Here is a 16,029-nt window from a genome sequence, read left to right on the forward strand (position 1 = left end):
ATTCTAGAATGTTTATGGCAAGAGAAGACTCCTCTCAAGTCCAAAGACCTTGAGCTCTTAAGGAGCCCCAAACTGCTCCCCAGCTGGACGTCCGTGCTCACAATCACGCAGGAAGGTCTCATGAAACATGTACCCTAAGACAGATGGTCCTGCGAAATCCACAACAAAAACTTAAATTATGCTTACCTGATAATTTTCTTTTCTTTAGAAGGCTGCATTCATTACTTTTGGGAAATAAGAACCTGGCCACCAGGAGGGGGCAAAGACACCCCAGCCAAAAGCGTAAATACTCCTCCCACTTCCCTCATCCCCCAGTCATTCTGCCGAGGAACAAGGAACAGTAGAAGAAATACCAGGGTGAAAAGGTGTCAGAAGAATAAAAAATGTCCCGAAAAAGGAACAACCAACTCCCAAAGGGAATCCAAGTCCCCCGAAGGTGACCCATCCACAAGGAGAAACGGACAGAATCCAAGAGGTCCCAATGAAGAACCACTAAAGGAACAAGACCAAAAATGACAATTTCCTAAAGCAACACTGCCCCGGCGGAAAAGAGGCGCTAAACCCTCTAATTGTCCCACCACTTGGGAAGGAATACCCTAGGTTCCGAGGGTATCGGAAGCAACAGAGAGTGACGCAGCAAAATTCACTGACCCAGTCACCAGAGAGATGGCTATTTAGGACTGAAACAATCCCGAGAGCCACACGGACCCGCAAGTCCTCTTGAGAATGCTTAACTGAAACTTGTAAAACAAATAACAAGAAAACTAAGTAATGCCAAGAGCATTGCCAAGAGATGACTTTAGGTCAGGAGAACTATGTTTAACCTTTCTCTTACGTTTTGCTAGAGCGAGGTAAGGCACACAGGGCCGTAGACACCACTGATTGTAACTGCGCGGTAAATTCCGCCGAAAAAAAGCCCCCTCCAGATGGAGGATTAGTTGAGCCGCAGGGAACTGCATGTGGAGCAAGTTGTGAAGAAAGGGTAGTAATCTCTCGGAACCAGATTCCTTTTTGTCAAAATTAGGGTCTAAGTCAGAGACGTCTGACTCTGACGCAAGGATGGCATACGCTTCCTCAGCACTATTTGTTCTCTGTAACATTATTTCTTTTTACCTATCACAGAGGGAAAAAAATTGCTAAAAAAAAATCAACATAAAATTTAAATGAACTAAATGACTTTGAAAAGAGCCTTTGGGTCTCAAAAAAATTACTAAACAAAACCCTAAAAAAATGCACAGAGAGCAAAAAAGTGCTGCTGTGCTACTGCCAGTGATTTATAGTGATCACTGGCAAGCTAGGGGTTAATGGTGCTGAAAAGTGCCGTTGGGTCTCAAAATTTAAAAAAAAAAAAATAATTAAAACTAGCTAAATGGCTCTGAAAAGAGCCTTTGGTTCTCACAAAAAATGACTAAAAAAAACCCTAAAAATGCACAGAGAGCAAAAAAGTGCTGCTGTGCTACTGCTAGTGATTTATAGTGATCACTGGCAAGCTAGGGGTTAATGGCTCCGTGTGAGCGATCAAAACGGAGCCCGGCAGTCAGGAACAGTATTGCAGGATGCCTCAACATTGAGACATCGCTGCAATACTTCGAGCGCTCAGATGGGGTTAAAAGGATATGAAACCCACATTTTTTCTATGATAATTCAGATAGAGCATGCAAATTTAAGCAACTTTCTAATTTACTCCTATTATCAACTTTTCTTCGTTCTCTTGCTATATTTATTTTAATTTAGATGTATCCACCAATCAGCAAGCACTACCCCAGGGTGCTGAACCAAAAATAGGCGTGCTCCAGAGCTTACATTACTGCTTTTTAAAGATACCAAGAGAACAAAGAAAAATTGATAATAGGAGTAAATTAGAAAGTTGATTAAAATTGCATGCTCTCTCTGAATCATGAAAGAAAAAAAATTTGGGTTTCATATCTCTTTAAGTTATACAATATTATGCAGTTTATTTATCTTGAAAGATATATTAATATTGTTTTGATTAGGTTGTTGTATTTGATATTTGGATCTTTCCCAATTGAATTGTACTTTTATGCTTACCTGATAATTTTCTTTTCTTCTGATGGGAAGAGTCCACAGTTGTATTCATTACTTTTGGGAATTCAGAACCTGGCCACCAGGAGGAGGCAAAGACACCCCAGCCAAAAGCTTAAATACCTCCCCCACTTCCCTCATCCCCCAGTCATTCTGCCAAGGGAACAAGGAACAGTAGGAGAAATATCAGGGTGAAATGTTGCCAGAAGAAGAAATTAAATCACAGCCGCCACATCGATAAACGCGGGCTGGGAGCTGTGGACTCTTCCCATCAGAAGAAGATTATCAGGTAAGCAGAATTTAAGTTTTTTTATTCTTTTTTTAATGATGCAAAGTAAAACAGTTCAATTCAATTGGGGAAGATCCAAATATCTTTAGATTCCACTGAGCACAATTCCTCCGAGGAGCCAAATCTCGCAAGGCTCCCAAATCGCACAAACTTATCCGAAAGAAAGGCACCACGACCTACCCCTGAAGGGGAGAACCCAAAAAGAGATCCAAAGGACCAACGGATAGGGCCGAAGACAAGCGAACGAAGGTGTAACAGGACAACCACCCAAGGAAACAAACAACCTATAAGAGAGTGATCGCGAGGAAGAACAAATCCAATCTCAGATCCTCTGACACACCACCATATAACTAATGGTGCTCCAAGGAAGTCACAAACTCCCCACTGAACACTAGTCTAGCAGACACAAACACTAAAACTAGCCACATATAGGTAGGAAAACCATATCAGGACCGAAGGAAAACCAGGAGCCCACCGACAGGATGGAAAACTAACTGTCCCAAGGAAAAAGAGCTCACTGTGAAAAACAGAACACAACTGACAGAACTCGCGAGTTCCAGCTCCAGGGCAGCAAGCTGACCCTAAGTCTTCAAGGGACCCCATCCCACAGAGAGTGCCGAATTATCGACGGAAACTCCCGTCCGGAAATCCAGCACCCAGAGAAATCCAATACCAGCAGCAATGCCACCATTTGAAAAAGGAACACCCGTGAACCCCCCCCAGGGGGATATCAGGGTCAAGAGCAAGTACACGGTCAGATGCAGATCCAAGAGAGCAAACTAATCTCCGACCTCCCCTCCAAGGGACAGACCCAACCCAAAAAGGGGCTGGTAACACTCGCCTCAAGAAAAACGAAGGTACTAAGAGGAACTGACCCCTTGGAAAACCATTCTGACCAATTACTAGCAACTGCCACGATATAAGGCTTGTGATCACACATACCAGGAGCAAGTAAATGCCGCTAGCTTCGACAGCAAAAGCTAAACATCAGGCTACTACAGCTGATTCTACGTGGTCAAATTCCTCTAAGAAGGAACACTCCCAAAAGGGGAGATAGGGCACAGACTAGTACCAGAGCCAGCACCCATGAGATCCCACACGCAAGGAGGGAAGAAAAGAATCCTCAAACGAGAAGATAAGGACACACAGGGTCTCCATGGAACAGTATACTTCCAAATCCTCCCCAAAAGGACAAGAGCCAAGGGGACCACTTCCCCAGCCGTAGGCAAGGCGAAGAGACCAAAGAGAATGGTAAAACCTACCATTGAGTAATAACCCAACGGTCTGTACTACCAGCCCAGATGGGACAAAGCCTGGAGACAACAGCAGATCCACCTGAAGGCAGCAAACTAACCTTCAGGCTGATACCAAATCTCCCATGAGATATAGAACCAACCCTCCCAAGGGAAAAGTGGACGTTCTAAACCCTAAAGCTTGAAACTGAACTGCCCAGGACCGAGTGCAGCGACCCGGACCCCAAAATCTCAGACAAGAGACATGGCCCTAGGCCAGACCCCCCGAAACCCGGGACAGGCCGTATGTCCTGAGAAACCACCAAGTTGCCTCATACGGAGAAGGGCATTCTAGGCAGAGCATTCCACCTCCCCCCCCCCCGTGGCCTTGAACAATGGACGCTCGTAAGAGACTCAGACCAATATCATAGACATCTAGACAGGCCCCAGAGATGGCATTTCGCACCCGTAAGGTTTACCAGAGACAGGTCTTCATAAAATGGAGACATAACACAGTAGCGGATTCAACATGCAACCTTAACCATGTGGGCCACTAGGCGACCCACTAGGCAACACCGGCGAGCGCAATACGCCCTTAGATGGAAGTCACAGATCCTCACAGGATCAGCCTCCCAGAAATAACCTGTACTAGGAAAAACCTAGACAACCCCAGAAATCCTGCTGAGAAGCGGAACAGAGGCGGTTGCCAAGGAAAAAAGGGAAGAAAAACCAGCCCCTGCGCTCCAACTTATGAGAGCGTGCGACAAATGAAAAAAGGGGGAGACGGACATAGCTGAACTCCCGGATTCATATGACCAGACCACTCAAGAAGGGAGAACCAGTCCGCGCAACCTCAAGGAGTACCTGCGACTAGGTCACAAGAAAACAGACACCCGGAAAATACCAATATTGAAACAAAAATAGTTATCCAAACTTGTACCCCAACTGTCCCGTGGTCATCCCGACCTCCAAAACCCCTTGGGAATGGAGAACCTCGGAACAGAGGCCAACAAAACCTCTAGGACCCACGAGGAGTCTTAGATGTTACCCAGATAAGGGACGGCAGAGGACCTATACAATCCCTCCGACACTCCGTTCATCGAGGACAAGGAGAAAGTTGACGTATAAGAAAATGAAACACCTCCCCAATTATGGATAAGTAAACAACAAACGAACACTCCAACAAGTGAACAATTCGACACTCAACAGGATAACTGGCACTCCGGCACCAAGTGGGCAACATGAACCCTAAGAAACAGCAGCTAGCGCCCAACAAGTACCTGCCTGGTACAAGGAACACCTGAACTATTCAAGGTCCAATAAAAATCGAAGCCCCAAAGGGATCGAACACATAAACTATAATCATAACTTAGTTCTGATAAATACAACGCGTAACTTCCAAAGAAGTGCGCACGCGACCACAAAATCGCAAGCATCAGTTCCAGAGAAGAAATGTTCCCAAATGGAAAATTATAACAGACATGAGCTTCGTAAAACAAATCAAATATATCCTATCTGGATTTAAATAAATTGAAGGCAGCACCCAAAGGTGAACGCCCAAGGAAAACGGCATGCCAACCGGACAAGCCGATTAGAGGCCCCATCCTCCCAAGCTCAGAACTGGAACAGATACTTAAAGAAAAGAAAAACTGAGACGTTAAAGAGATTGTCTTCATCCCTACACGTCTAACCCAGCCTGTCGTCTGGCACCGTAGACCGAGGATCCCTTAGCCCAGTAGGACTGGAATCCTCCAGCACCGCCAAAACATGTCTTAGTAGGACACAAAGACGTGCCAGTCTATAACTGAAGGCAAAATGTTCCCCCGCCGGATCAATGGACAATGAAGCCTCAAAGGCCATAGCTTCCGCAGAAGGTCTAACTGACTCCCACGCCAGACGAACCCCGGTTAACAGAACATTGATAGTATCTTAAAAACACTTCACTTAGGAAGATATAAATGCGCCAGCGCCATAGATATGGCCATGTGGAACCGTGCTGTAACCTTTGGAGGAAACAAGCCGCCTTCCGGAGAAGGAGTAACGGCCCTAGGGACACCTGCTTGCGTAGCAAAGGAAGTTTCTGGGACACATGCCTCTTGGGAAATAGAATCCTCAGGGGCGGATGGCTCAGCGCCCTCTAAATTCCCTGACTCAGGGGAAAACAAAATTTATGCTTACCTGATAAATTTATTTCTCTTGTGGTGTATCCAGTCCACGGATTCATCCATTACTTGTGGGATATTCTCCTTCCCAACAGGAAGCTGCAAGAGGATCACCCACAGCAGAGCTGTCTATATAGCTCCTCCCCTAACTGCCACCTCCCAGTCATTCGACCGAAGATAAGCAAGAGAAAGGAGAAACTATAGGGTGCAGTGGTGACTGTAGTTTAAAAATTAAAAAACACCTGCCTTAAAATGACAGGGCGGGCCGTGGACTGGATACACCACAAGAGAAATAAATTTATCAGGTAAGCATAAATTTTGTTTTCTCTTGTAAGGTGTATCCAGTCCACGGATTCATCCATTACTTGTGGGATACCAATACCAAAGCTATAGGACACGGATGAAGGGAGGGACAAGGCAGGTGCTTAAACGGAAGGCACCACTGCCTGTAAGACCTTTCTCCCAAAAATAGCCTCCGAAGAAGCAAAAGTATCAAATTTGTAGAATTTAGAAAAAGTATGAAGCAAAGACCAAGTCGCCGCCTTACAAATCTGTTCCACAGAAGCCTCATTTTTAAAAGCCCATGTGGAAGCCACCGCTCTAGTGGAATGAGCTGAAATTCTTTCAGGAGGCTGCTGGCCAGCAGTCTCATAAGCTAAGCGGATTATACTTCTTAACCAAAAAGAAAGAGAAGTTGCTGAAGCCTTTTGGCCTCTCCTCTGTCCAGAGTAGACAACAAACAATGCAGATGTTTGACGAAAATCTTTAGTAGCTTGTAAATAAAACTTTAAAGCACGAACCACGTCAAGTGTAATAGACGTTCCTTCTTTGAAGAAGGATTAGGACACAGTGACGGAACAACAATCTCCTGATTGATATTCTTAATAGATACCACCTTAGGAAGAAACCCAGGTTTGGTACGCAAAACTACCTTATCTGCATGGAAGATCAGATAAGGGGAATCACACTGCAAGGCAGATAACTCTAAGCTCTTCGAGCCGAAGAGATAGCTACCAAAAACAGAACTTTCCAAGATAAAAGCTTGATATCTATGGAATGCAGAGGTTCAAACGGAACACCTTGAAGAACTTTAAGAACTAAATTTAAACTCCATGGCGGAGCAACAGGTTTAAACACAGGCTTGATTCTAACTAAAGCCTGACAAAACGCCTGAACGTCTGGAACATCCGCCAGACGCTTGTGCAAAAGAATAGACAGAGCAGAAATCTGTCCCTTTAAGGAACTAGCTGACAATCCCTTCTCCAATCCTTCTTGGAGAAAAGACAATAGCCTGGGAATCCTGACTTTACTCCATGAGTAACCCTTGGATTCACACCAATGAAGATATTTACACCATATCTTATAATAGATTTTCCTGGTGACAGGCTTTCGAGCCTGAATTAAGGTATCAATGACCGACTCAGAAAAACCACGCTTTGATAAAATCAAGCGTTCAATCTCCAAGCAGTCAGACGCAGTGAAATTAGATTTGGATGTTTGAAGGGACCTTGAAGTAGAAGGTCCTGCCTCAGCGGCAGAGTCCATGGTGGAAAGGATGACATGTCCACCAGATCTGCATACCAAGTCCTGCGTGGCCACGCAGGAGCTATCAAAATCACCAAAGCTCTTTCCTGCTTGATCTTGGCAATCAGCCGAGGGAGCAGAGGAAACGGTGGAAACACATAAGCCAGGCTGAAGGACCAGGGCGCTGCTAGAGCATCTATCAGCGCTGCCTGGGGATCCCTTGACCTGGACCCGTAACAAGGAAGTTTGGCGTTCTGACGAGACGCCATGAGATCCAGTTCTGGTTTGCCCCATAGTTGAATCAGCTGGGCAAATACCTCCGGATGGAGCTCCCACTCCCCCGGATGAAAAGTCTGCCGACTTAGAAAATCCGCCTCCCAGTTCTCTACTCCTGGGATATGGATTGCTGAGAGATGGCAAGAGTGAACCTCTGCCCATAGAATTATCTTTGAAACCTCCAACATTGCCAGGGGGCTCCTTGTTCCCCCCTGATGGTTGATATAGGCTACAGTCGTGATGTTGTCCGACTGAAATCTGATGACCCTGCGGCCAAGCCTGAAGAGCATTGAATATCGCTCTTAGTTCCAGAATGTTTATCGGGAGGAGTGCCTCCTCCTGAGTCCACGAGCCCTGAGCCTTCAGGGAGTTCCAGACTGCACCCCAGCCCAGAAGGCTGGAATCTGTCGTTACTATAGTCCAATCTGGCCTGCGGAAGCTCATCCCCTTGGACAGATGGACCCGAGATAGCCACCAGAGAAGAGAATCCCTGGTTTCTTGATCCAGATTTAGTAGAGGGGACAAATCTGTGTAATCCCCATTCCACTGACTGAGCATGCAAAGTTGCAGCGGTCTGAGATGTAGGCGGGCAAACGGTACTCTGTCCATTGCCGCTACCATTAAACCGATTACTTCTATACACTGAGCCACTGAAGGACGAGAAGTGGAATTAAGAACATGGCAAGAGTCTAGAAGTTTTGACAATCTGGCCTTCGTTAGGTAAATCTTCATTTCTACCGAATCTATCAGAGTCCCTAGGAATTAAACTTTTGTTAGAGGTGATAGAGAACTCTTTCCTTCGTTCACCTTCCACCCATGGGACCTCAGAAATGCCAGAACAATGTCCGTGTGGGACCTGGCAATTTGAAAAGTCGACGCCTGTATCAGAATGTCGTCTAAGTAAGGGGCTACTGCTATACCCCGCGGCCTTAGGACCGCTAGAAGGGACCCTAGAACCTTTGTAAAGATTCATGGTGCCGTGGCCAACCCGAAGGGAAGAGCCACAAACTGGTAGTGCCTGTCTAGAAAGGCAAACCTGAGAAAACGATGATGATCTTTGTGTATCGGAATGTGAAGATAAGCATCCTTTAAGTCTACGGTAGTCATATATTGACCCTCCTGGATCATAGGAAGGATGGTTTGAATAGTCTCCATCTTGAAGGATGGGACTCTGAGAAATTTGTTTAAGATCTTGAGATCTAAGATTGGTCTGAATGTTCTTTTTTGGGAACTACAAACAGATTTGAATAGAAGCCCTGTCCCTGTTCCTCCTGCGGAACTGGGTGGATCACTCCCATAACTAGGAGGTCTTGAACACAATGTAAGAATGCCTCTCTCTTTATCTGGTTTGCAGATAAAAGTGAGAGATGAAATCTCCCTCTTGGGGGAGAGGTTTTGAATTCCAGAAGATAACCCTTGGACACAATTTCCAATGCCCAGGGATCCTGGACATCTCTTGCCCAAGCCTGGGCGAAGAGAGAGAGCTTTTTGGCCTGTTTCCCCTTGTTCCAAGCCTGGTTAGGTCTCCAGACCGGCTTAGACTGGGAAAAAGTTCCCTCTTGTTTTGTGTTAGAGGAAGTTGAAGCTGCGCCACTCTTGAAGTTTCGAAAGGGCCGAAAACTAGACTGTTTGGTCCTTAATTTGTTGGACCTATCTTGAGGAAGGGCGTGACCTTTTCCTCCAGTGATGTCAGAAATTATATCCTTCAGTCCAGGCCCGAATAGGGTCTGTCCTTTGAAGGGAATGTTGAGAAGTTTAGACTTTGAAGTCACGTCAGCTGACCAGGATTTAAGCCATAGCGCCCTACGCGCCTGAATAGCAAAACCTGAATTTTTAGCCGTTGGTTTGGTTAAATGAACAACGGCGTCAGAAACAAATGAATTGGCTAGCTTAAGAGCCTTAAGCTTGTCAATAATATCTTCCAACGGGGTTTCAACCTGTAGAGCCTCCTCTAGAGACTCAAACCAGAAAGCCGCAGCAGCAGTGACTGGGGCAATGCATGCAAGAGGCTGGAGAATAAAACCTTGTTGAATAAAAATTTTCTTAAGGTAACCCTCTAATTTTTTATCCATTGGATGTAGAAAAGCACAACTGTCCTCGACAGGGATAGTGGTACGCTTAGCTAGAGTAGAAACTGCTTTCTCCACCTTAGGGACCGTCTGCCATAAGTCCTGTGTAGCGGCGTCTATAGGAAACATCTTTTTAAAAACAGGAGGGGGAGAGAACGGTACACCTGGTCTATCCCATTCCTTAGTAATAATTTCAGAAAACCTTTTAGGGATTGGAAAAACATCAGTGTAAGTAGGTACTGCATAGTATTTATCCAATCTACATAATTTCTCTGGGACTACAATAGTGTCACAGTCATCCAGAGTTGCTAACACCTCCCTGAGCAATACGCGGAGGTGCTCAAGCTTAAATTTAAATGTCGAAATGGCGTCCCCTGAGCGGGATTTATAGGTTCTGACACGTGGGGAGAGTTAGACGGCATAACTTCCTCCTTGTCAATTTCTTCTGGTGATAAATTTTTTAAAGCCAGAATATGGTCTTTGTAATCTACAGTAAAATCAGTGCATTTGGTACACATTCTAAGAGGGGGTTCCACAATGGCTTCTAAACATAATGAACAATGAGTTTCCTCTAAGTCAGACATGTTTAAACAGACTAGTAATGAGACCAGCAAGCTTGGAAAACATTTTAATAACTGTGAACAAGCAAAAAATAAAAACGGTACTGTGCCTTTAAGAGAAAAAAACAATCACAGAAACTGCAAAACAGTGAAAAAAGCAGTAAATTTCACGAAATTTTTTACAGTGTGTATAATAGACTGAAATAGCATTGCACCCACTTGCAAATGGATGATTAACCCCTTAGTTTCAAAACCGGATAAAAAAAACGATATAAACGTTTTTAAACAGTCACAACCAACTGCCACAGCTCTGCTGTGGCCCTACCTGCCCATACAACGACTTTGGAAGGCACAAAAACCCTTTAGAGAGGTCCTATATGTTCAGGGGACTCCTTCAGGGAAGCTGGATGTCTCAAGCTGCAAAAACTACTGCGCAATTTAGGCGTGAAAATAGGCCCCTTCCAACCTGTACTCACAGTGAGAGGGCCTTAAAAAACTATCCCTAGGCAAAATCTAGTCAGCCATGTGGAAAAACTGGGCCCCAGAATAAAGTTTTATCACCAATGTGTAATAAACGTTTATATACCTCAAGCAAACGTTATATCTATTTAGTAATGGGAGTAAATAACAAAAATATTACCCTTTACAGCAAGCATGATACCAGTCGTTATTAAATCACTGTAATCAGGCTTACCTTAAATAAATCCGGTATTGTCAGCATTTTCTAGCTTATCATCTCTCTAGAAAAATTTAAAACTGCACATACCTCAGAGCAGGAGACCCTGCACGCTATTCCCCCAGCTGAAGTTACCCAACTCTTCAGTTATGTGTGAGAACAGCAGTGGATCTTAGTTACAAGCTGCTAAGATCATCAAAAAACCACAGGCAGACTCTTCTTCAACTTTCTGCCTGAGGCTAAAATAGTACAACTCCGGTACCATTTGAAAATAATAAACTTTTGATTGAAGATAAACTACATTAATGCACCACATCTCTCTAGCTACTTCCCTTGTCGAGAGCTGCAAGAGAATGACTGGGAGGTGGCAGTTAGGGGAGGAGCTATATAGACAGCTCTGCTGTGGGTGATCCTCTTGCAGCATCCTGTTGGGAAGGAGAATATCCCACAAGTAATGGATGAATCCGTGGACTGGATACACCTTACAAGAGAAAAGAGAGTACTCTAGAACGGCAATCGGAACATAACTGATGGGCATGGATAACCCTGTCCATTTCATTCACTTCGCTAAATGTATAATTTGAATCGGAGATATCTGTCTCCAAAAAATCAGAATCCTCCATAACTTGGAGATTGCAAATATGGACAAACACTAACGGCACCTTACACCTCCAATGGCTGGGGCACTCACCACCTCCTGTGAACCAGACAACTAACGAACAGGCTCTCTCTGTCGCCACTCGGTCAAGGTGCGGAAATGGAATACGTGACCACACCCGGTCAAAAGGTGAAACGTGTAAGCAAAAAAACGCGAGCCAGTCCCTCGGACCATGCAAACTGATGAAATAAAGCCGTTACGTCCGAATAGCCATGAGCCAAAGTATCACTACACCATAGCAGACAAAATTACATAGCAAACATGATTAAAGTCCCCCCTGTTCAATAACCCCCACAAGAGATATTAACCCTTGATTCCATAAGATAAAAGGAGTCCCACTGGGACCCTGACTTCTTTCATTAAAATTACATTCCCATATTGAAATAAATGAAACGATCTTACCGGAATCTACGCTGTGGAACAGGAACACGGCCCTTCAAGTGTGACAGATAGTAGCATCGCTTCTGACATGGACTTGAGTGAATAAAGGCAGGCAGCGAAACTCGTCAACGCTGATTGCAAAGGAGCTGTTAACATGAGTTGGGATGGTTTCGCAGAGACGACACTCCCTGCATCTCCGGACTCTAACTTTGATCCATGCTCTCACTGAGAGGCTGACAGGATTACTTAAAACTCCAGTCCCATTTCGAAGAGTACTACCCTCCATAAGAGACTATCTTCAAACTTCTGACACTTCTCTGCCAATCTCCTGTGACGAAAGTGTCAGGGTTTTTTCCTTGCTTTGTTTGCCATGTGCTGCTGGCAGCCATTTTACTCACCTCTCTTGCTGACTCTGGTGCATAGTGTGTGATGCTGCTCATTTCCTGCATGCCCTTTTATGGCCAGACTGGTGTACATCATCCATGTGAGACAGGTTGCAGTCTCAGAATTGTGATGTCATCACTTATTATTTAAAGGGCCTTTGTTCAGTATGCTTTGCCCTTGCGTTGTCTCAGACCTGTTTGTGAGTTCCAGTTCCTGTGTTTTACCTGGCTGTCCGACGTCCCTCCTGGTTCCTGATCCCTGGCTTGTTCCTGACTCTGCTGTTCTCCTTGTTCCTGATTCCGGCTCGTCTGACTACTCGCTTTGGCTCCTGACTCGGCTCGTCTGACTACCCGCTTTGGCTCCTGACTCAGCTCGTCTGACTACCCACTTTGGTTCCTGACTCAGCTCGTCTGACTATTCGCTTTGGCTCCTGACTCGGCTCGTCTGACTACCAGCTCTGGCTTTGACTCCAGGCTTGTTATTTGACTTTAATTTTTTTGTTATTAATAAAAGGTGTGATTATTTTTGCACTTCTCGTCTCAGTCTGATTCCTGGCACCCTGACAGAAAGGCAAAGAATGACTGGGGGATAAGGGAAGTGGGGGAGGTATTTAAGCCTTTTGCTGGGGTGTCTTTGTCTCCTCCTGGTGGCCTGGTTCTGAATTCCCAAAAGTAATGAATGCAGCTGTGGACTCTTCCCGTTTAAGAAGACAATAAAGTTTACCACTTGTATCATTCTACCACGCACACATGCTATATATGCCCCTAATAAAAGGACATCTTCTGCCCTTTGCAGCTTTGTATTCGTACCTTTATCTTCTGCAGCTGCCTCCGCCTGCTCAAACAGACTAAAGGCAAGCCCCTCATCAACAGGCAGCTCACTAGGGTTTTTACTCTCAGACGGCGTCACACTGGGTCTCTTAGGTTTCACTTCTGGTATTTTCACTGCAGGATTAAACAAGGGGTGCTCTTCTAGAGTCTTCATTTCTGTGGAAAAAATAAATAAATATATTATATATAAGATTGCAGTAACTGTTAGCGCAGGGATTTAGTTGCAATATTAGATTATTGCAGTAGGTAGTGATACTACTTTGTTGTTCTAACTTTATATTTAAAAACAAGATTTCAAGAATTTCCGCTTTTCATCAAAAATTGAGAAACAGCAGAGGGGGTAGTTTGTACATAATAGAGAAGTGAAGCAAGGATGACAGGCATGAATAATATAAAAAGTGAGGGATGGAGGGGAAATAGTATGTGCAGGTAGGTTTTATATACACACATATACACAAAATATCATTGTAAGGTATTGTCTGCTATGTAGGATCGGACAGTACCAGAGACCTAAAGTGATCCGCTGGCCGAGTACTCTTGAATTCTATAGGTTAAAGCTTTGTGATTACATCCAGTACCTATTCATATGAAATGAAAGCTGCCCATACTCCAGAAAATGATGACAGCGGTGCACCTGCCTATATACGTGCTATGCCATATCATAAACAAGATACCTCTAACCTAGGCTTTGCTAACACAATCTATGAGGACTACTATCATTAGCCATATATAATTTTGACAGCCTACTGCACATAATGTGACAAGTGGGAAATATTAACAACTAAAAAAAAAAAACTGTCTAAATGCATAGAAAGGAGGAAAAAGAGCAGCTGCTAAGTAGTAAGTGGAAACAGGTAGTGCTGTGAATGAAACAGAAATTGTTTTGCTATGTGTTTGCGAGATAAAAAATAAAATAACAACGCACAACATCAATAAAGATCAATATTATGAGGCGCATTTATCAAGCTCCGAATGGAGCTTGAGGGCCCGTGTTTCTGGTGAGTCTTCAGTCTAAAGACCGCTGCTCCATAACCTGTCCACCTGCTCTGATAAGGCGGACAGAGATCGCCACAATTCAACCCGATCGAGTACGATCGGGTTGATTGACACCTGGATCAGGTACGACAGACCATTGTTAAATAGGCCTCTAAATGTTTTTTCAGATGCAGATTTTCGTGTGAATCCAAAAACACACACAACAAATTTCAAGCCAAAAATGGTGCCTTAAAATGGGTAGAACAATATGATGCTAAAGAAAAATATGAGCTATGACTAATGTGTAAAACAGCAACAACATTTAAAAGCCTTGTGGCCTAATTGGTTAGAGCTTTTGTCATCTCACGATTATAGACTCTGCACTACTGTAGTGCTCCACAGCATTGTTTCTCAACCACGGCTTTTAAGTGCCCTCAACAGGCCAGGTTTTTATTATAGCAGAACCAGCGCACAGGTAAAATAACCAGCTGATGGGTGAGAGCAGCTTAGTAACCATGGTGTTACCGATCCGCTGATTACTGGTTCCGCTATAATGCAAACCTGATCTGTTATGGGTTCTTGAGGACCGTGGTTGAGAAACAATGATCCACAGGACGACTTTTGTGTATTTAAGCACTTTGTAAAACCTAAACACACAGCAGTCCAGGGTTGATAGTCATAAAATGACATGTTCTAATGAATTAGAGCATGTATGTTTATTACTATTATGGCTATTTAAGAATAATTACATAAAATGTTATTGCATAATGGCAGCAGGATAAAAAAAATATCTAGTATCTGGCAGCAAGGTGTGAGCTCTTATTTCTACATGAACAGTGGGGTTTCTTTGAGTTTCTTATCCAGTCAATGAGGTCTTCAAAAGTGAGAGCTACTAGGGTAAGCCTATATATTGCAACAAGAAAATACTAGTTGTAGAAAAAAATACAAAGTACATCTCAGACATGTTCTGCCCTGTCTCCTTGTATAGAAAGCAACAAGCAGACGTCTATTCCTTACACGAACACATAAAATAGATTATTAGAATACTGCACCTAATATCTGCCGCAGCAAAAATATACCAGAAAAATGCTATCCCAGAAGAGCAGTGTGTAATAAGCTTGCCAAGCTCATGAGACAGAACAGCAGTGTGTAATAAGCTTACCAAGCTGCATGAGACAGAAGAGCAGTATGTAATAAGCTTGCCAAGCTGCATGAGACAGAAGAGCAGTATGTAATAAGCTTGCCAAGCTCATGAGACAGAACAGCAGTGTGTAATAAGCTTGCCAAGCTCATGAGACAGAAGAGCAGTTTGTAATAAGCTTGCCAAGCTCATGAGACAGAAGAGCAGTTTGTAATAAGCTTGCCAAGCTCCTGAGACAGAAGAGCAGTATGTAATAAGCTTGCCAAGCTCATGAGACAAAAGAGCAGTGTGTAATAAGCTTGCCAAGCTCATCAGACAGAAGAGCAGTGTGTAATAAGCTTGCCAAGTTCATGAGACAGAAGAGCAGTGTGTAATAAGCTTGCCAAGCTCAAGAGACAGGACAGCAGTGTGTAATAAAGCTTGCCAAGCTCATGAGCCAGAACAGCAGTGTGTAATAAGCTTGCCAAGCTGCATGAGACAGAAGAGCAGTGTGTAATAAGCTTGCCAAGCTCATGAGACAGCAGAGCAGTATGTAATAAGCTTGCCAAGCTGCATGAGACAGAAGAGCAGTGTGTAATAAGCTTGCCAAGCTGCATGAGACAGAAGAGCAGTGTGTAATAAGCTTGCCAAGCTCATGAGACAGAAGAGCAGTGTGTAATAAGCTTGCCAAGCTGTATGAGACAGAAGAGCAGTGTGTAATAAGCTTGCTAAGCTCATGAGACAGAAGAGCAGTGTGTAATAAGCTTGCCAACTGCATGAGACAGAAGAGCAGTATGTAATAAGCTTGCCAACTGCATGAGACAGAAGAGCAGTATGTAATAAGCTTGCC

General features: G+C 44.1%; 1 protein-coding gene across 1 annotated transcript in view; it reads right to left on the minus strand.

The window, feature by feature from the left end:
- DHX29 (DExH-box helicase 29) overlaps positions 1-16,029 on the minus strand; it is a 302,630-nt gene that overhangs the window by 163,055 nt on the left and 123,546 nt on the right. The window contains exon 9 of the mRNA XM_053701278.1: positions 13,064-13,240. Within this exon, the coding sequence (XP_053557253.1) occupies positions 13,064-13,240 (177 nt within the window). The remainder of the gene's footprint in view (positions 1-13,063; positions 13,241-16,029) is intronic.

The sequence above is a fragment of the Bombina bombina genome, chromosome 2 (genome assembly GCF_027579735.1).
Source record: "Bombina bombina isolate aBomBom1 chromosome 2, aBomBom1.pri, whole genome shotgun sequence".
NCBI classification, from domain to species: Eukaryota; Metazoa; Chordata; class Amphibia; order Anura; family Bombinatoridae; genus Bombina; species Bombina bombina.